We start from the raw sequence: 22,561 nt of genomic DNA, 5'->3' as shown, positions 1-22,561 counted from the left end.
TCCCAGCTCAGAAACGAAATGGGAAATGCCCTGAGTGATCTCTATACACTTGTGAAAAAGTGTAATAAGAAAATTAGAGCACTCAACAGGCGTTGTGATGAGGTTAAAGAGATCAAGCTGAGTGATCTCAGATACCTTCTTCAGGACAACTCAACTTTGCATGATAACATGAAGATCATACATGAGTCTGTCTCTGAAGTCCAATCAGTTTCAAAGAAACTGAGAAAGGACGTCACAACTATCCAGAACCAATTAAAGGTTCCAAATAAAAGAAACATTCCTCTGAGAACTCAGTACCAAGGTACTCAGCAGAGATGGAATCCCCAGCGGAATGTCCAGTGTGACTTCTGTGGGAAGAAAGGTCACACCACAAAGGTGTGAGGGCATGCTCAGCACTGGGGTGCTGACCAGTCAGTGAGACAACCTAAACAGAAGGTCAGCTGTGACTTCTGTGGAAAGAATGGCCATATTGTCCAAGTATGTCGCCATAAAATAAAATATGATGCTTTACCTGTTGCACCTAACAAGCAAGGACCCAAAAAGAATTGGGTACCTAAAAGTAACTAGTTACAATGTAGGTAAGCCTGAGGTGTGCTGAGAAGTCAAAGATGTGGTATATTGACAGCGCATGCTCGAGGCATATGACTGGTGATGAAACTCAATTCATCACGTTTGAGCGTAAACGAGGAGGAAGCGTAAGTTTTGGAGACAACAAGAAGGGTAAGATAGTAGGGTCAGGAACCATCGGAGGTAATCCTACTATTGAGTCAGTCTCCCTAGTCAGCGGACTCAAATATAACTTACTCAGCGTAGCTCAGCTATGTGACAATGGGAGAAAAGTTATATTTGATGCTACTGGATGTAAAATATACGAGGGTAAAAAAAATGAGTTAATTTTAACTGCCCCTCGAATTGATAATGTCTTTATGCTAGATTTAGAGAAAAAGTTTTCAAAAACTGTATGCTTAGTATCAAAGGAAGAAAATTCCTGGCTATGGCACAGGAGACTTTGTCATGTAAGCATGGACCTCCTGGCCAAATTAGCAAGAAAGCAATTGGTTGAGGGACTGCCTGAACTTAAATTTGAAAAAGATCAATTATGCCACGCTTGCCAAGCTGGAAAACAAACCAAACAATCTTTTCACAGCAAAAACATTGTCTCAACTAAGCGTCCGTTAGAGTTACTACACTTGGATCTCTTCGGTCCAGTCCAGCCGCTGAGTCTGGGTGGAAGAAGATTTTCCTTGGTCATTGTAGATGACTTCTCTCGGTACACTTGGGTCATCTTGCTGAGTAGCAAGGATGAGACCTTTGAGACATTTTCAAATTTGGTTAGAAAAATTGAAAATGATAAAGACCTAAAATTGGCTCACATCCGAAGTGATAATGGTGGAGAATTCAAAAACCAAAAGTTTGTTGAATTCTGTGAAGCCAGCAGCATTGACCACAATTTCTCTGCTCCTAGAACACCTCAACAAAATGGGGTTGTTGAAAGGAAGAACAGAACTCTGGTTGAAATAGCCAGGACAATGCTGGATGAGCATAGGCTTCCAAAGTACTTTTGGGGAGAGGTTGTTAACACAGCGTGCTATATTCTTAATAGGGCTCTAGTTAGACCTATATTAAAGAAAACCCCCTATGAACTTTGGAAAGGACGAAAGCCCAACATTGGATACTTTCGTGCCTTTGGCTGTAAATGTTTTATTTTGAATACCAAAGATAGCTTAGCAAAGTTTGACTCAAAAGCTGATGAGGCTATCTTTTTAGGCTACTCAACAAACAGCAAAGCATACAGAGTTTTCAATAAACGAACTCAAACTTTAGAAGAGTCAGTACATGTTGAGTTCGACGAGACTAACCCTGCAGGTAAATACCAGCCACTGACCGAGGATGATCCACACTCAGTAACCGCTGACCAAGAACCAGCTGCTGAGTCATTTACTAAAAGGCTGACCAAGAGTAAGAGTGAACCTAAGATTGTTTTCACTGACCAGTCTACTTCTGCAGAGATTGTTGAAACATAGACAGCACAAGACATAAATCTACCTAAAGAGATAAGGATTCCAAGAGGGCACTCAGAGAGTGAAATCCTTGATTCTGCTGGGAATACCCTGATGACGAGGAATCAACTCAAAGGCATTAAATTTATACTAGCACCTAGATCACATAGAGCCCTTTCAAAAGTTATACCACCTATAGTACACGGGATAGAAAAGCTTCCCGGATCTTTAAGCTTTGGTGGTAATTTATTTAACAAAATTGCTGAGCACCCCTCTGTTAATTTGACAGTTTCATTATCCTCAAATTTTCTCTTTTTAGAAAGGATATCTTTAAGAAATTTTGCATAAGCAGGCATTTGCTCAAGAGCTTCAGCAAATGGAATGTTTATGTGTAATTTTTTAAAGATATCAAGAAATTTGGAGAAGTGTTTTTCTTGTTTTTCTTTGTTCAACCTTTGAGGAAAAGGAATTTTAGTTTTATAAGGTTGAACATTGGGGTCAGCAAATAACTTAGGAGAAGGGTTAGAATTACTTACCTCGATTGGCACTTCTTCCGTCTGGTTCTCGGGGGTGATTTGAACTTCCTTTCCACTTCTCAACACGATGGCTTTAACATATTCACGAGGATTAGATTCAGTATTGCTAGGCAGAGAACCTCTAGGACGCTCGGATACTTCTTTGTTTAGTCGGTTGATGTTGGTTTCTAGCCCTTTAGTAAAGACATCTTGATTCCGTCTCCATTCCTCGAAACTATCAAAGCGTGAATTGAGGTGCTTCAACATTGACATGATAGTGGAGTTATCATCCTCATTATTTTTCCTTTCTTGGTTATGAAAACCGGGTGGTGGTTGTGGTTGTGGTGGCCTTTGTGGAATAGGATTTAAAGCACTGTTAGGATTGGACCATGAAAATGCGGGGTGACTTCTCCAAGGGTTGTTATAGTTATTTTGTCTATTATAATTCCCCACATAATTAAGTGTTTCTCCCGTGAATGGGTTACTAAATAAACATTCCCCACTTTTATATCCACTCAATCCACATAGTTCACATGTTGGTGGTTGGGCTAGGTTAGCCATTAACAAGTCCATCTTTTTGTTTAATTCATCAATACTAGAATTGGACTGTGACTCAACCAAGTGTACACCTGCTCTCCTTTCCAAGTTTCTATCTTCATTCCAATGGGAACACCTCTCCGCTAGCTCTTCTATGAGATTGTATGCTTCCTCCTCAGATTTCCTTAAAATATTTCCACCTGCAGCAGAATCAATAGTAGCACAGTCAGAAGCGGACAACCCTCCATATAAATTATTTACCAATAGGCTCTTTGCATATCCATGATGTGGGCACTTCTTAAGTAAGCGACGAAACCTCTCCCATGCTTCATATAGGTTTTCCTTGGGCGATTGGCGAAAAGAGTGAATTTCATTTTTATACATCGCCGTTTTAGATGGAGGAAAATATTTAGCCATGAACTTATTGACTAAAATTTCCCATGTAGTGATCACCCCGGTATCTAAAGAATCCAACCAAAATGCGGCATCATCTCGAAGAGAGAAAGGAAATAATTTTAATTTAATTGCTTCTGGAGACACCCCATTCTGTTTTAGCATTGAACAATGCTTATTGAACCTAGTCAAGTGGGCGTTGGGGTCTTCTCTAGGATCATCGCCAAATTGACCAGCGCTTTGCAATAGTTGGATAAGAGCTGGTTTGATCTCAAAATTATTTGCGGCTATAGTAGGTTCTACAATGCTTGAATTATTTTCAGACTAATTAGGTGTGAGCAACTCCATGATTGATGGTGGTGGATCTGCCATTTTCTTCCTCCTTTGTTCCGCTCGAATCCTACGATAATAACGTTCAATTTCAGGATCAAATTTAAATGAATGAAGCAAACTATTACTTCTAGTGAGCATAAACAAAATAAAATAAAATAAAATAAAACTTAAATTAATAGAATTCAATTTAATCAAAATTATAAAACAAACAATCCCCGGCAACGGCGCCAAAAAACTTGATGAACGAAATGTGTATCGTGCAAAACTAAAGGCAAGTGCACCTTATCATGATCAAGTAATATAAAGTAAGTAGAGTATCATTCCCACAAGGATTGTGTTTATAGCTATTGATTGTTATGAATTTCTATTATCTAAGCAATAAATTTTCGATTTGATGATTACTAAACTAAAAACAAAAATAACTGCACTCAATTAATTAAAGAAAATAAAAACAATATTTATAACTCTTATGATAAAGGTGCTAGAGCAAGGCTTCACCTAACCTAACGTATATAATTCACACAACAATCCTATCCAAGTTCTTAAGTTTTAATCTAGAGACGGTGATTATTTCCTAAAGTAATTAACCTAGCTTTGAGCCAGTCAAGATTAATCCTATTTCACATACAATTACCTTAGCTTTGGTCCAGTCAAGAATAAAGATATAATGAAAGCATTAAGTTCTCTGAAATAACCCCAAAGTTAAGTCGTGAAACTAAACCTTGAAAAACCGCACCGCATAGACACAGGTCTAAACTATGTATTTCCATTAATTATTTTAGTGTCGGTCAACCAAAACAATTAATTGTTATTTAGCTAAATATTGATCAGATATCTAACTAGGAAATTAAGCTCCATAGTTTAATTCTCTATTTAATAAATTATGAACTTGAAATTGGATTGCAAGTAAATCATCTACTTCGATTAGGATCCGCCATAGCTCTAGTTATGGAGGAGTTAGTTCATGGTAGATGGAACAAAACTAAGAAATTTAATAGAAAACAAACTAATAGAAAACATAACTAAAGTAAAGAGAAGAAAAGATGAAGTGAGAATAAACTTTGAAATAAAAACTAGAATGTGTTTACAAGAAAGAGTAAAAGGAACCAAAAGAAGACTATAATAGGAAATTAACAGATGTGCTCCAGCTCTGTGTTGAGGTCTGTTCCACGTCCCTTTTCATGCTTTCCAATATAGGTATTTATAGTTGTACATGCCTTCATGCATTCCTTGTAACTTCCAACTTTAATGCCATTAAAGAGAAGATTAATGGAAGATTGAATTCTTTGCTCTAACTTTCTAACTTTGATGTAGTTTAAAAAGAAGATTAATGGAGAGTTGAATTCTTCTTTGTAACTTTCTAACTTTCATAGAATTAAAGAGAGCATTAAGTAGTGTAACTCTTTCTTGAGCATTCAAAAGACTCTTTAAATAGTATTAAAATAGTCGTAACATTCCTTGGATAGTTTTTGAGGAATTTATGACAATAAAGATTTATTTAAAGAGTCATGATTCTTCATTCTTCAACTGCTACAAGGTCACCAACTAGAGGGAGTTCTAACTTTGCAACTTTATTTACTTGAGTAATGATTCCTTAATTGCATCTTTTCCCAAAATAATACCTAAAAACATATGGAACAAGCATTAGTTCTTGAAACACAAAACTAAACATAAAACAATTAAAAAATATTAAAAACTATCTTAACATGTATGATTATTATAATTAAAATATATTAAAAACTATATGAAAATGCAAGATAACAGGAACCTAAGAACTTCGCTGATGCTGAGGAAGATGAATTCTGGATGAGCGCAATGCAAGAGGAACTCGACCAATTCAGAAGAAACGATGTATGGGAGCTAGTGCCACATCCAAGGAGTCAGAAGACCATTGGAACAAGATGGGTCTTTCGCAACAAACTGGATGAGCAAGGAAATGTAGTCAGGAACAAAGCAAGACTTGTAGCTCAGGGCTACAGTCAGCAAGAAGGTATTGACTACGGTGAGACCTTTGCCCCAGTGGCAAGGCTAGAAGCTATCAGGATCTTATGTGCATATCCATCTTACATGAACTTTAAATTATTCCAAATGGATGTTAAGAGTGCATTTCTTAATGGAGTTATAAACGAGGAAGTTTATGTTAATCAACCTCCAGGGTTTGAGGATCCAAAATTCCCAAACCACGTTTATAAACTCAAAAAGGCTCTGTACGGCCTCAAGCAAGCACCACGTGCTTGGTATGAGAGGCTGACCAGTTTCCTGCTGACTAGAAACTATGTCAGGGGCAAAGCTGATACAACCTTATTCATTAAGAGAAAGGGTAAAGATACCCTGCTGGCTCAAATTTATGTTGATGATATAATATTTGGTGCAACTAACGAATCAATGTGCAAGGAATTTAGCAAACAAATGCAGACTGAGTTTGAAATGTCGATGATGGGAGAACTCAACTTCTTCCTCGGACTTCAAATAAAACAAGGAAAGAATGGCATCTTCATCAGTCAAGCTAAATATGCCAAGGAGATATTAAAGAAATATGACTTGGAAAATTGCAAGCCAATATCCACTCCTATGGGCACTGACACTGTCCTCTGCGCTGACGAGAATGGTAAGTCAGTAGACAGCAAATTGTATCGAGGTATGATAGGCTCTCTACTTTACTTAAAAGCCAGTAGACCGGACATTCAGTTCTCAGTATGCTACTGTGCTAGATATCAATCTAACCCTAAGGAATCTCATTACATAGCTGTAAAAAGAATCCTTAGATACTTGTAAAGCTCAGTGAACGCAGGTTTGTGGTATCCCAACACTCATGGCTTTACACTCGTTGGATACACTGACGCTGACTATGGTCGAGACAAGCTAGAACGAAAAAGCACCTCTGGAGGATGTCATTTCTTAGGAAACTGTCTTGTATCTTGGTTCAGCAAGAAGCAGGCGTCAGTAGCCTTGTCTACCACTGAAGCTGAGTACATTGCTGCTGGTCATTGTGTTGCTCAAGTCCTATGGATTAAGCAATAGCTTGAAGACTATGGTGTTCAAACAAAGACAATTGAGGTCAAATGCGACAACAAAAGTGCAATTGATCTATCAAAGAACCCAATTCAACACAGCAGAATGAAGCATGTCAGCATAAGGCATCACTTCATTAGAGACCATGTACTCAAAGGTGAGATAAAGCTGACCTACGTCCCAACGGATGAGCAGCTTGCGGATATCTTCACAAAGCCACTGGCTCGTGAACAGTTCAGCATACTGAGAGAAGCCATTGGTATGTTTAATCCTCTTCAGTAAATTCCTATTCTAAAATGTAAATTTATGCTGAGTGAATTACTATGCTGAATGATTTATGCAAATGCATGCTGAGTGATTGTTATGATGAGTACTTAACACAAAATACACATCAATACTGAGTCAATATGCACACCGAGTAGTAATCTTAAACTGAGAAATCATCCTTTCATATACTACTGGCCACTCAGAATCCAAAACGCTTAGTATTCTAAACGCTGAGTGTTAGATCCGTTGCATTAAATGCAAAAGCACGCGTATAGCCACCTAGGATGATGTATGCGCCGAATGTGTCATAAAAGCCAGGACCTTTGTCGGTTGACAATCCCAAGGAAAAACTGACACATGGATTCGATAAGATCCACTCTTCACCGCTATAAATAATGGGTAAATCCCCATTCTTTATTTTCTTTACACCTACCGAATTCTAAGGCAAAGCTTTCTCTCTAAAAACTCTCAAAGGTTCCCAAACTTGTTCTGAAACTATGACTAAAGTTTCCGTCAACATCTCCGGTGCCGGTCACCCTAAGACCAGCTCCGATGAACCCTCCAGGAAAACTTCTGTGCCTGAAACTGCCAAGGTCACTACGTCGAGCAAAGAAAAAACTGGGCAAGCTACCTCCTCCAAAGGAAAACCGACCAAAATCAGAACCTATACCAAGGTTTTTGATAACATTAGCGAATGGAAGGTGGACTTCTCACGATGGGTCTCTGAGAACTTCGTGACTTCCGAGCAACCCTTCTACGAATGGATATCGCAAAATGGATGGACCGAGCTGTTCTCTATTAGGGATCACACCTATCCTGACCTAGTAAGGGAGTTCTACAAGAACCTCCAAGTCGCTGATGATAACCAGGACTATCTGGCAACAATAGTAAGGGGGAAAACGATTTTCATCAATCCCACCTATTTGGCGAATTTGCTGAAGTTGAAAAATGAAGGAGCAAAGCTGAGAAGATATGGAGATCATGACGGTACTGGGTACGAAGTCACCTTCTGTAAACCTGAAGGCCACTCAGGAGAAGTCTCCAGTTCCTCTATGGGTCAGCACCAAAAGATGGCTCACTATCTGCTGACCTACTTCATTTATCCTAAGATCAACTGCACCACCTCAGCAACAAATTTTGAGCAATGCTTCTTATGGCATATGCTGACATACAAGCCGATCAACATGCCAGTATTCCTAATTACTGGGTTCCTGAGGAGCACTGGAACTCTCAGGCTGGGCTCGCTCATCACCAGGATCCTCATTGACCATCAAATAGACCTGACTGATGAAGTTAAAGCTAGAGGATCTGAAATCACAGCTGCTTCGCTTAGGGTTTTAAAGTTCAATCAGCCCCTAAAGAAAGCAAAAGCTGCTGCTGCTGGTGAACAACAAGCTGAGGGAACAGCTCCCAAGCAAAGAAGAAGGACCAAGGCTCCAGTTGCCCGTAAGAGAAAAGCTGTTGAGACTCCTTCAAAGAAGGCTGAGCCTAAGGCAAAGAAGCCTAAGTCAGTTGCTGAACCAGGTCAGGAGAGACCTAAGTCAGCTGAGAAAAGGAGCAGGCAAGATAAGCCTGAAATTGAGGAAAGACCAGATGCTGATGAGCAACCTCAAAAGAAGCAGAAGTCTTCTTCACTGACTCCAATTGACGCAATCCCTATTGACGTCATTGTTCCTGGTGACTCTCACTACACACAGTGTCTAGGAACTGTAGCTGAGCATCAAGAAGATGAGGTGCATCTGGACGATCAGTTCATTGCACAAGTTGAGGAAGAATTAGATGGTGACAGTTCAGAAGATGAAGAAGAAGAAGAGGCCAGCGGTCAGGATGACGCTGAGGATAATGAGGAGACAACCAGTGAGGTTGAAGCTGAGCAAGCCAATACTGAGTTGGCTGCTGGAGAAGAACAAGAACATGACCAACACAATGTTGATCAAGTACAAAAACAAGCTGACCAGCTTAATGCTGATCAAGAAGCTGATCAAGAAGAAACTTCTCCATCTCACTCAGGAGAGTCTATTCAAGCTGACCCTCCTCCTCGCAGAAGAAGATTGGTTAAGGCAAGTCAGAAGACAGACAGTGACATTCCTGTTCAATAACCAACCCTTCCTGACTTTGTTATTCAGAAGCCAACCAAGGACCCTTCTGCACTTAAGCTGAAATTTTTCAGAAAGCAACCATCCACTACTCCACCGGCCTCTCTAGAAAAGCAAGCCTCTGTTTCTTCACTAAAGGAGCATGCCGACTTGAATGCTTCTGCAAATTCTACGAGTCAAGTGGAATCCATTCCCGTTGATGCTGTCAATCCAAGCATTGTGCTGACTCAGAACATTCCTGTCTCAGTTAGCACCGACAGCATCCGGATTACTTCCTCTCCACTCAACATCTCTGCCGATCAAACTCTTTCCCAATCTAACCAAGTGCAGATTGAAAACACAACTCTAGTCACTGACCAGGTCATCCCACTTAATCCTCTCCCAACCGGTCATACTGATGTCACTGGACAACTTAATGAAGGCTCTCAAAGCTACATAAACGTCACTGAGTCTAGTAAGCGAATCATCGACTCAGTGCAGACATTGATCAAAGACCTTCAACAAACTACTCCTCCTGCTGCTGGATCTTTTTCTGTTGAGACATCTCAGCTCTCCCATGTCACTCAGCTTCTCAACGAAGTTAAGGGATTCAAGGACTTGCTGAGTATCATCATTACCTTTCAAGCACAGCAAGCTAAGCAGGATTCCATCGCAAAGCTGGCTGAGATCCAGCTGACAACAGTTCAACATCTCAACGCTCTTCAAGAACAAGTTCAGACTTTGTCAGCTGCGAACACACACTATGCTACTTCTGATGAAGTTAAAATGCTTTTTGCTCAGCTTCACACCGAGCAAATCAAAACCAACGAGCAAATGGTCTCCTATTCTCAGTGCTCAGTGGAGCAAATTGGTGAGGCCGTTCGATTGCTGAATCTGAACAAGCAAGAGATGGATACTGACGCTATGAAGCAAAATGAAATGCTGTCTATCACCAGACAAACCTTCAACCACATACGTCACAGCAATATTCAGCGTCAATACTATGACACCTCCTTACTCAAGACATTCCATCAAGTCGTTGCTGGTCTGACTGATGCACTTACTTGGGTAGGTAAATCTCAAGCTTTCATAGTCAGCATGATCAGCGGTGCTGAGCTTAATATACCCTCCGAGGTCTCAGATAATGGAGTGGCTATCTTTGATGGTGTCAATGAAAGCGCCGATAGACTTAAAGCGCTGTCCACAGAACTGACCAGAGCCGTCTTGACCGACGCCTTTAGGATTCCTCCTCCCGATGCTGACAAAACGGGGGAGAAAGAACAAGCGAGAACACAGCATGAGTCTAGTCAGTCCAAACAGAAGAGAAAGAAATAGATATAGGCTAGCTCAGTATAGGCTAAGTATGTAGTCTCTATGCCTGTCTTTCAACTTTTGTTTGTAAACGCTGACTACCTATATTAAATATCAATACTTGCATCCTCTGTTCAAACACTGAGTTATGAATTATTTTTATACGATGCTGTGTATTATGTCATGATGTATCTTCAATTGAATCAGCTATGTTTAATGCTTATAAAATTTATTGATTGAACCCAATACTGATAACATGTTTGACATTGACTTGTAACATTGTCTTATAAAACTCATTGAACAACAAATTACTCAGCGCTCTCTGAATGTTAAAATCTTCCGCTTAATACTGAGTAAAATAGAATATGTTCCATGAGCTGACCTATATCCGAAAACTGACCTTAGACTTACTCAATTAAACCTTTAAATGTTTAGAGTAAAACTAAGTCAGTAGCTCAACCCTAACGGGGGAGTTCACTAAGTTATATTAGGTCAACTATCATGGGGGAGCTCAACACTGAGTTCTTCGCTGAATAGTTTTGCCAACATCAAAATGGGGGAGTTTGTTGAAACACCTTTCCACATAATTATGATTTGACAAAATTGTTTAAGTATAATATTCTAAACACACTAAATTTAAATGCTTTGATTTATTCTACTAATGTGTTTGTTCAATGTTGAGTTAAATTGTTTATAAGACACAAGGATTAAAAGGCCCAAGCCCAATACAAGAGTCAAAGCCCAAGTCAAACAATTTAAAGCAACTCGGCCCGCGTATGTCAAAACGTTGTCGTTATGGACAAAACGCAACTCAACGGAAGAAGGATCTAGAAAACCTTCAGGGAACAACTTCGGAACGAAGCTGCTGAGTTGATTCGACAAAGCGTACAAGACAGCAGCTGGCTAAGGAAAACTTTCAGACAAAGTGTTTCCACTTTGGGTAAAGTTCAGACGACACAGTATGTTGTCTAGTTGACATTACCATAAATGGAGAGACACTCTGCCGAGCTGACCAAAAGCTGACCGAGGACAGAAGATACTCAAATCTGACTGGCCGAGAGCTCTGAGCAAGTCAGGATGACAACAACAGGAAGCCGTTTCCCTCCAACGGTTATTTCGAAATTCGAAATGACCGATGTCCAGACGTCTCTATAAATAGTGCCATCAGAAGCTTCATTCAATACAGAACTTGATCAAGCCATTACGCTGACCAAATTTCTATGCAAGTTCTGCAAGCAAAAAGCAAAGCAATCTTACACTAAATTTCATATCTTTTGTGTAAAAGTCTAGAGTGATTATTCAATCATCTAAGGTGTCTTAGCAATCATTGTTTAGGACAAACACTTATCATTTCTAGAGATTAGAAAGGAGAGGCTGAGTACTCGGTTATAGTACTCAGCGAGAGATTAGGATTTAGTAGAGGTATAGAGGAAGGTACTCTTGTTATACTCAGTTGCTAAGATTGTAAAAGGTTTGAGGCTCTACCTTTAAAGAGCTCAGTAGAGGATTCGAAAGCTCAGAACGTGTTCCGGGGACAGGACGTAGGCTTAGAAGCCGAACCTGGATAAATCTGCTGAGTAACGCATTTCTTACCTTAAACTCCTTATATATATTGCTTGCTTAAATAACCAAAAACTGACCAAGTAAAGAGCTCAAGCTGAGTTGTGCGCATCGAACATCGGAGCTCAGGAATAGACTCTAAGTGCTATATCCTGACTCAAGTTAAGAAACTGACCTAGTCACCAGTTGACTAAGCCAGTATCTTGCTGTTTACTCAGCGCCGCTGTTAAAACCTTTTCTCTTAAGAAAAGAAGTCTGCCCTAAGTTAGAAAAAGTTTAAATAGTTCCTAACCCCCCCTTGGAACTATACTTGTAACGTTATAAGGGACCAACAATCTATACCTTGAGTGGAAGATGGTTAACTTTGACTTTTAAAATTCGTAAAAGAGACTCGGATTTTAGTCTATGATTCTGTACGATGCGATATGGGACATACGTGCAACATACTAAGCAAAAGCTACTATAACTTCATCATGAGGGTTGGAAAAATTCGTGCTCACAACGTCTTTAAAATTTAGGAGAGAAATTCAGATGCTATCAAAACAATGGTTAACATATCTAAATGGATGGAGAGTTCGTCTTAATAAAGAAAAATAGGCAAGCATGAAGATAACAAGGATTTGGTATTATTAATTTTAGGATATATAGGTTGAACCAATTTAAAGTGATGTGTTTTGAAAATATTAAAAATTATCATGATAATTATAAAAGGAATAATCATGAAACTTTATATAAAGATAGGGTGATTAAATAATAGGGTAATTAATTTATTAGTCCATATATTTTAACAAAACACACTGTTTAGTTACTGTATTTTTAAAAACACACGGTAAGGTCCCTAACCATTTTCTTAATGAATTGTTTAGTCCCTAACGTTTTTTTCGGTGAACTGTTTAGTCCTTACTGTTAGACTTTCATGAAGATTCTGTTGGTCAATTTAGATTTGAATCAAAATCTATTTAAAATAAAAATGTAATGCCTTAACTACCATGTACCACACAATCAAATACAAAAGACCATTATCTTCATTGTTTCTCATCTTTGCGTTCTTCTTTTCCTTTATTTTTCCTTTATTTTCCTTTCTTTTAGACTCAACTGCATCTAAAATCAACTTTGAGTGTTCTTCTTCTTGATTTTCTTCTTAATCGTTCAGATTCGTAAGCATTGGGTGTGTGTTCTTTTTCTTGTTCTCCATACAAATAGCTTCTTCTTTTAAATTGGATTTCCTCTTCTAAAATTTGAAGGTAAATTTTGAATTCAAATTTTAAGTTATTGTTTGTCTTCCTCTTGTTTGACTATATCCTTCTTTTTAACGGTAAATAGTAAAAGGTAATTTAGTCATTTCCGAATTCATAAACGGTTAAAAAATCTAACAAACAAACGGAAGGACTAAACAGTTCATTGAGAAAAAGGTTAGAGACCTTATCGTGTGTTTTTGAAAATACAGGAACTAAACAGTGTGTTTTATCAAAATATAGGGACTAATAAATTAATTACCCTAAATAATATTCTAACCCCGCAACTAGTAGATATATAATAGTTGAATGTTTCAGAATCGATAGTTTTCAGGTGCAAAGAAAAATAATTCCAATTATAATGGGTTAATCTCTTATCTTTTTAATAATATTACGGTTAGATTTTGAGCGAATGTTTCAGAATCGTTAGTTTTCAGTTGCAACCAATTGAAAACTTAGTGATTCCATTTTGAAAATGCAATATCATTGGTCACCACCACCATTATAGTGTAGAAGCATCTAACCAAATCAATTCATGATGTTTATTTTATTTCTATTATTATTAATTCTCGGTTCTTTTTTATCTTATACTTGATGAATATTAGATGTCGGACTCTGCGGACATAATTAATTTCATTCCTCTTCTTCCGTTACTTCAAACACGCAATTCAATCCGTTGAAAATTATTTTTCCATAATTCATTAAGACATGATATTTGCAATAAAATATACTATTATATTTTTACTAAAAAACAAAACTTCGGGCATTTAAACTTGCAACTATTTATTACTTCAATTATCTTGAATCACGGATTCACGTCTAAGACTTTCTCTGTTTCACACATCGGTTCACATTATAAAAAGAACTCTGATTTCATAAATTGGGAAAAATGAGAGAAAATATCTGTAAAATAGCTTTTAGCTAAGCTATTTTCTTTTTTGTTAGCTGATTTGATTAGTTGATTGAGTAAACTTATTTGATTAAAGTTAGCTTATTGCTAATAGCTGTTTGTGTAAAATGATAAATAAAAACTTGTTAAAATCTTTATTTGGAGTTAAATGATAGTAATTAGGGGTAACATGTCCATCAAAAGAGATGAAGCGATAAGCTAATTGAAAAAGCTCATGAAACCAACATTTTTAAAATTAGCTTTTTGAACCCAATAAACTCCTTCAAACATCTCTTCACCAAACCCCACCATTAGAGGTTTGACTAGTCAAAACCTCTGAAATGACTCAAATCTCTAATTTTACTCCAAAAAGCTCTTTATCAAACAGAGCCAACGACCAAAACAAACAGGAGTAAATTACATCATTGATATCTGAATTATACCATAGTTCACACTTCAGTATCTGAATTACATTTTGTCCCAAAAATATACCTTTAAGTAATGATAACTGGACAATTTAGTACGTTTAGATAATCCCTAACCAATCATCCTAACTTTTGACCATTTTTAATTAAAATTTTGACTAATTTCTCTCTCTTAGTTTCACTCTCTCTCTCTTCGATTCTCACTCTCTCTCTCTTCGATTCTCACGAGGCTTGTTTTAGATGGCTCAATGATTGCAAAACTGAAGGAAGTGGTTGTGAATGAAATTCCAAATCCTATGAGTCGAAGTAATTGCTTCATTACTATATAAATCAGCCATTTCTGCAAATGCTAAAGCAAGATCTTCAGGTTCCTTAAACCGAAATGTTATAAATCATGTCATGAATCTGTATAGTCGAGTTTCTCCTTCTGTCTCAGAAAGAAATAAAGGGAATATGTATGAGGTCTTTCCAATATAGGAAAGAGAGGAAAAGGGAGTAGAATTAGGATTTTTGGTAAAGGAATTCAGGGAAGCAAAAATTCAGTTTTCCATATGTATGGGGTCTTTCCAACTGTTATGGGATGAGGCAAGAAGCTTTCTTCAGCCTACTGGAGGATTCCACAACCTGTGTCAAATATATAGCGGATTTGGGCGCAGGAAGAAGATGAACCTAGGGGTGATGAAGAAGCTAAGCCAAATTCTAATTTTCTAAGCCCAGTCAGCCACCAACTTGGTGCAGGTCCGTAGATCTGATTAGAAAGCTAATACCTTGGAAATAGCCGTCTTCTAAGCTCCTGGTGTTGATTATATAATATGGCTGCTGGTGGTTTTGCACAGAAGATTAGAGATTGGAACTAAAAAGTTTTGGTAACATTCACTGCCATTTTGGGTCACCACAGATCTTTGGAAGATCAAGAATATGATTACATTGATAGAAACAAAAAAAAAAAAAAAAAAGAGGTGGAATTGAAGCATTTATCAGGTTGGAAGGAAAAGCCATGGCTGTATTTGAGAATGACGATGAGAGATACGAAGACATGAAGAGAGAAACAAATAGTCAAACACTTAAAAATGGTCAAATTCGAATTGACTGGTTAGTGTCAGTTAAAACTACTAAATCGTCCGGTCATTCATACTTGGAGTATTTTTTGGAACAAAACGTAATTCAGATACCAAAGTGTGAACTGTTGTATAATTCAGATACTATTGGTGTAATTTACTCGAAGAAATAAATATTCTACAATACCAAGTCTCCTATTCCTAAGAGTAGGAGCTGCTCAACTGTTTGTGAATTTTAGAATTTTGACAAGATTTACCACCCTTATCCTTGTAAGAATTTCTCGAACCAATACTCTTCCGTCCCCTATTAGCTGCTGCTATCCCACGTTTTCTGTGCTTGTTAAGACGCTTTACCAGTTCAGCATCTTCTTCCTGCAAAGTAAAAAGAAAAAAAAAAACTATAACAGATCTGTATGAACATCATTACACATCTCCAGAGCAAAAGTAATCTCCTTCCTATAACTTTGATCAAAAGTTTAGCATTCTATAAGACTTCTTACATGGAGCAGTCGGGGACATTTGTATATCATGAGGTGGATTGAACTACATCTCAGTTTACTATTTATACAATTACATGATAATCACTAAAACCGAGAGGAAGCAGAGGGGAGTCAATTCAATTTCATGAAGAGTGAATGCACATAAGCTTAGGGATTAAAGAAAATGATCAAACATTGAGATTATCCAGTTAGACTTGATTAAAAAAGAAGGCTTAGTAATTAATTATTAAAAATAAAAATAAATGTTTTAAGAAGAAAAAGCAAACTCCAACTCCAAAACCACTGCATGTTGTGAGAAATTCAAACTTCAAATCATCATAGGGTATTCAACTTCAAACAAAGGATATCAACTTGTACCTTGTCACTCAATTCTTGAGTTTCGGAGTCACGATTTTGATCTGCTACGAAGCTCTGTTGATTATCATCTACTTCATCAGCGTCTGAAATACAATTCTCCTGTATAGTATTTTTGAAAAGAAAGATTAATTATACAACTTTACAACCTTAACCAGGAACACAGAAAAAGAACGTAACCATGTGCTACAAAATGGAAAAGAAAAACCAAACATCACACTCTCCAACAGGAAGAGAGAAAAATAAGGCATGTAAGTTATTACTTGCAGAGAAAATACATAAACATATATGTTAGAGTAAGCCCATTTCTTTATATCCAAAACATACAAATGGTAAGTATACCAATTGTGTCCGGGTTACATAATTTCATAGTGACTATGTGTTAACAATACTACAGTGGGGCCTAGGACCTGGAAAGTTTATCAAAGAAAGAAAGGTGGACAAGTGGAAGGATAGGATTGGTATAGAATGCATATGCTTTTGTGTGTCTTGCAGTGCTGGTATTAAATAGGATCGGAGTGCTATTGTAAGGGTATCGGGATTTGTAAGATAACTTCTGGGGGACCAACTGCAATATAGCAGTGTCCTGGGGAGGGGCTCACCCCTGTGAGGTTGATTCCTTATTGAGTCTTCTTTCTCATTGTTCCTTCTCCATTAAGCTAAATAACACAGTTCTTCTCTCCTCCTTACAGTTTCATTGCTAACATTCAGAATCCATTACTTTAATACTTATTGTTATTGCCAATCTCAATCACTACGTAACTCTATTTGTTCCAAAAAGTTTACTTAATGTTTAGTTTTATGTCAAATTCAATACTTCCAATCCTTCACCTTAGTCCAATCAACTCATTACAGTCAAATTAATGTGCACATCAAACCTACAACTTTTTGATGGAAACAAATACAAAGCCAAAAACTATGAGATGTCCTTACTCCTTAGCTGAAGGGTCAATTTAGCCTTCAGCTGGGCTCGCAGGATTAATATGCTCCAAAATGTCATCACTGTACAATTTGATCCTTCAACTTTGCATTTTTTAACATTTCAGCCACAAACAACACATGCTACTATGTGGTTCATAGTATCCAGGAGCATGTGAAATTGTGATTGGGACACATGTCATGTTCCCACTGATTTGTCAAAAAAAATGCGAAGTTGAAGGGCTAAATTGTACAAAACTTTCATTTTGGGTCAAAATTAAGTCTGCAAGCCAAGTTAAAGGGTGGCTAACTGACCATTTAGCCAATGTGAATAAGTTAAAAATGGAATTTAACATACAATAAGAAATTAATGGATCAGGATGTTGACTAAATGAAATACTAACTACACAGCTTTCTGAGCGTAGGATAAACATGACTAATGCTAAGAAAAATAAAAAAGATGTTAAGAGTGATGGTAAGGGCTTGCAACAGATGTACCTGTTCCATCAAGTGCAAAGAATCTAAAATCGTGATGGATGGCTCATCCAACTCGGGCATCTGCTCTTCATCTGTTCCTTCTGTGTCAGAGCCTGTATTCTTCTCATTCTCCCCTTCAATGAACTGAGGAAAGAGAGTCAGGAGAATATCATTTGATAGTGCATGTGATTAATACAACATGGTAAATGAAGAACAGCTGATCCAATTGAGAGTAAAAGAAGAAAAAGAACAGCTGACCCACAGAGAAATTTAATAGAACATTTTCACCATACTTGTTCAATGTGATCTTGATCTTTCCTTGTAAAACCACTGGCAGCAAGTTCCTTGTCAAGAAAACCAGTAGTTTTGGATATAGAAGAAAAAGAAGGTCTGCCTGTATCATCTTGATCAGCTTCTGAGCCATCATTCTCATCTGTGTGTTCTTCATAAGACAGGTTAAATCTGAGGAGAAACAAAAATAAATATCATACATCAAAAAATGTCAGCCCATTCAAATGCATAACAACATGACAAAATAGATACAAGACGAAATTCCTATCCAGAATTACTACAAAAATTTGACATCAAATAACTGCTGGAGGATCTTTATTTTTTTGTTCTTTTTCTTCAACGCAGGCTGGACAAAATGAAATTTAAAAGAAAACTTCTACAAACACAGCTGGAACTTCCAATTGATGAAACTGGAGGAGGAATTAGGCTTTGTTAAGAATAATTATCTAAGAAACAGAAGATTGATGCTTTGACTATATTTTCTCAATAGACCACTTGCAGCCATCCAAATAAATCCAAATTAAATTACTAGTCTCTAGTTCCCCAGAAAATTATAAATAAATTGTCACTGACCTCTTCCTAAAAAACTTAAAGACGCATTCAACGTCACGATCAAAATACCTGAAATATGAAACAAAATAATAAGAAAGAATACACACAAATACAAAGAAACAATGGTGAATAATTATAGTGATTTAACTAGCAACTAGCAATAGCTAACAAGGTATTGGAGAAGGGAGTAATTTACATTTGAGCATTTCTATGTGATACAGATACCATCTGGGGGAAATCAATCATTGTAACCTTCTCATCATCATCAATCTACAAACCATAATGATTCAGCCAAGAATAGAAAAACAAAGTTATATTTTAGTAGAACTTTGCAATTTATAAGATTTTTGGATATCAAAGTAATAAAAGGAGACAATCCAATAGACTATGAAGTGGATCAAATGCATACCATGATGTTAAATTCATTGAAGTCACAGTGAATAAGACCATGTTCAGCCAGACGAACAACAAGACCAACTATGGTTTCAAAGACTGTATCTGGATTTTGCAATTGCTTCACCTGCACACTGTTGCAAAGAAAATATATAAGCCCATTGTTCATGGAAGTAAAATCTCCAATTACTTTAGTAGGATATACCCAAAAGTAGGGAACCCTTTTCAGAAAGAGAGATGGTGAATAAAGAGCATAGAAAATCATCAAAATTACCATAAACCACTAGAAAGTCGAGGTAATTACAGAATATTCATCCACAATATTTATTAATTCCACCTTCTAGTAAAACTCTTTACTTTTATCTTGTGAAGATTTGGATCTTTGACTAACCAAATTAGGACGTGCATTCAAATTTTTAACATAAATTTTCACTTTTACAGTCCTAACCTTTTATGTCAAGCAATTCAACATACATCTGAGAAGAGAATTGCTTTATAAAATTATTAAATATCCATGGCAAGTTGTAACAGCACACGAATGTAAATTAATACAAATTAAAAGTTAACTTTTGGTGAATGAAATTATTAACAGAAAGAGATGTTATCTTACAGTGGATAACCTTGAACAAGTGACATAATAACACAATGCCTATTGCAGTCCACAGCTCTTGGAACTGGAAACCCATGTTCTTCCAGAGCCTACACCAGCAAGCACTTCTCATAAGCAACAGTTAAAGTAACTATCACCCATCACAGTCAATTAATTTTAAAAACACTAAAGCAGAACCTTCATAAAAGCGAACTCTTTGAGAGCAGCAAGTCGGGACAGGTAGAGCCAATTATAACTCCTACGATGCCTTAAGTAATCACGTTTAGATTTGACAGCTCTGAAAGAAACTCTACCAAGTCTGTGCAACTTCATAGCCAATATTGTACCATCTTCTGTAGCAACCTCAAATATATCTTCAATGAAATGAAAAGAAAATGCAATGTCTATCAGATATCAAGATAAAATAAACAAAATAAAGATATAAAGATGATACCAAAAATAAGAGTTAAAACAATGCACTTATTAACAGTTCAAATACATTACCAGACTCTTTTCCAACTCCAATTTGACGACCAACAGCTGCAAATACTCCACGATTAACCATCGTTTTAATTGCAAGGAAATCGTAACCAAGGTAGGTGAGCCGAAACCCATCATCTGCACCAATATAAGAATCGATAACTAAATAAGTTGGCAAACCTCAAAGAGTAATTATGTATTGCGATGTGTATTTTAACTCACATTTGGAGGAGTCGTGGTGTAGAAGCTTATGCTTGAGCAAGTTTTTTAAAACCTTGTATGTTCCTCCATGTCTGAAGTAATTATTAGGTACATAATAATGTCATATTAATTGAAATGATGTGAAAAGAACAGAAAAAATGTGAAAAAAAACTTACTTGAGAGAAGCTATACGGGCAATAAGTTCAGAAGGTACAATTTCATGCTGTTAGAAAAAGAGACATATCAGACATTACAGGACTATTTATAAAGGAAATAATAATAATATATATTTGAGAATATAGGTACAGACATTCCTCATGCCCATCTCAACAGCAGTAAGAACTCTAAAATCATCTTTTGAGAGGTATCTTAAGACGTTCACGTCCAATTTCATGTTTCCTTATCTTATAACTGTTGAAAAAAACCAAGAAAAATAATCAAATCAGGGAATCAACTAACAAGCAAAATGTCAAACTGAACCAGCTACAGCAAGATGCAAGACAAGTGTTGCAGAGATCATTTAAACTCATACTGAATCAACAGAGAAGTTTCTCGTAATGTGGGTAGCGTCCAAATTGACATGTAAAGAAACAGAACTTATGGGCAGCCGGTGATGGAACCAGGACCCCATAGATGAGCCGGGGCTCAAATATTTAATGACAGAATTTTCATAACATAAAGAAAAATAATTACATAAAAAATCTACAACCAATATCCAAAAGAATTAGGCATTTCCGACACTTGTGCTAGCCTTGATAGAATAACTACTATCCATAATACTATCATGACTTAACTACATTTAGCAATTAGCATTAACATAAAAGTATTGAGCTATGAAAAAGAGCATCTAATTCGTTCCTTCTAGCTAGTATTAATAATTATAAAAAAAGTGAGTAATCCATTAATTTAAATCAATTAATGAAAATTATAATGAGGATTTTGATTGAGTTCAACTGGTTTTGAAGTTAACTATCAAATTATGAGGAATATTATAAGTCAAAGGGTGGTCTAGAAGAAGATTATTGTACTTCATGTGGTAGCCATGTGCGGTTTCAGCTTATGATCCTGTCTTCTTTAATTGATTGTCTCTTTCTAATGCTTTTGGATTAGAGTTGTTATTGAAGCATATAAGCTGATTGTTAAATGATAAATTCATTAATCAAATGAGCTGTAAGCAAATGGTTAAGAAATTGTTATGCGAGTTAAGATAGTTTCTTCGGAAATTCTATTAAGGATCACCAGCTAGCTAATAAAGCTGATTGTTAGTATTCTCACAAATTCAAAGCAGTGTATATGCTTCTGTTTCTTTTTTGTGTTCTGTATTGCAATATAGACTTAAGTTGAGTTTGGTTTAGTGTTTTCTAACATTGAACAACAAACAATTAACAAATGCACAAAATTACTCCATCAATTTAAGGAAAGAATTCAATCGTTCTCCTTCTAACTTCTATAAAAAAAAAATCAGACAATATTTAATGTAATATCAATAGAGAACATATTAATATTCAGAATCAGATCAGTCAATCAAATAATAGAATTGATGTTACCATCACCTGTAGAATTCAGAATCGACGCCTTGCCTCAGTCAACGGTGAGGAGGAGGAGCAGCGGCGGCGGTGGAGGCTGGATACGAGGAACGACTGTCTCCAAATTGGGATTTCTTATTTTTAAGTGAAATCGAGAGGGAGAGGGAGAGGGAGGGAGGGAGGGGATTGGGACCAAAAGCAACAAAGTTTTAATTTTATTAAAGGTTCAGAAGCAATTTTATCCCCATCTTCTAAAATTGTTTATTTCTAACGTTGGAAGAACAATTTTATACTAACATTGATAAATTAGAATAATTTAATAAATAATTTATCAATATAATCCATAATGAATTTTATCATCTTCATCATTTTATCAATAACAAAAAAAAAATAATAATAATAGAAAAAAAAATATATTGTCTTTCATACGAGTTGAATAAAAAAATTTAAAAAATTCACCAAATTTATAAATATTAATTTCCAATTCTATTATTAAATTATAAAAAATATGAAATCTTTTTTTAAAACGAATTGATATGCACTTGGTGCAGAATAAGGAATAAAAATATCTATGTTTTTTTTTGTAATAGTATCTAAAATGGATCCAATTTATCAACGTTAGGAGTAAAATTGCTCTTGACTTCCAACTTTCGGAATAAAATTCCACTAT

The 22,561-nt window shown here is 36.5% G+C and overlaps 1 protein-coding gene and 1 non-coding gene across 2 annotated transcripts; one reads left to right on the top strand and one right to left on the bottom strand.

Annotated features, from left to right (window-relative positions):
• Positions 1-3,329: 3,329 nt before the first annotated feature.
• Positions 3,330-3,435, top strand: LOC136201779 (small nucleolar RNA R71). Its single transcript, XR_010674121.1, has one exon. It is a non-coding gene; the product is annotated as a small nucleolar RNA R71 (small nucleolar RNA).
• Positions 3,436-15,623: 12,188 nt separating this feature from the next.
• LOC136200589 (serine/threonine-protein kinase rio2-like) lies at positions 15,624-22,081 on the bottom strand. Its single transcript, XM_065990965.1, has 14 exons — positions 21,919-22,081; positions 20,676-20,776; positions 20,542-20,588; positions 20,387-20,457; positions 20,189-20,302; positions 19,883-20,058; positions 19,706-19,794; positions 19,112-19,229; positions 18,899-18,972; positions 18,724-18,771; positions 18,153-18,321; positions 17,881-18,003; positions 16,468-16,566; positions 15,624-15,982 (listed from the first exon to the last, which is right to left on the bottom strand). The coding sequence occupies exons 2-14, from the start codon at positions 20,757-20,759 to the stop codon at positions 15,812-15,814; spliced, it is 1,383 nt and encodes a 460-aa protein (XP_065847037.1). The 5' UTR covers positions 20,760-20,776; positions 21,919-22,081; the 3' UTR covers positions 15,624-15,811.
• Between the last annotated feature and the right edge of the window lie 480 nt (positions 22,082-22,561).

The sequence above is a fragment of the Euphorbia lathyris genome, chromosome 7 (assembly GCF_963576675.1).
Source record: "Euphorbia lathyris chromosome 7, ddEupLath1.1, whole genome shotgun sequence".
In the NCBI taxonomy this organism is placed as follows: Eukaryota; Viridiplantae; Streptophyta; class Magnoliopsida; order Malpighiales; family Euphorbiaceae; genus Euphorbia; species Euphorbia lathyris.
Note: the sequence above shows the minus strand (reverse complement) of the source record. Positions and strands in the feature narration are given on the sequence as shown.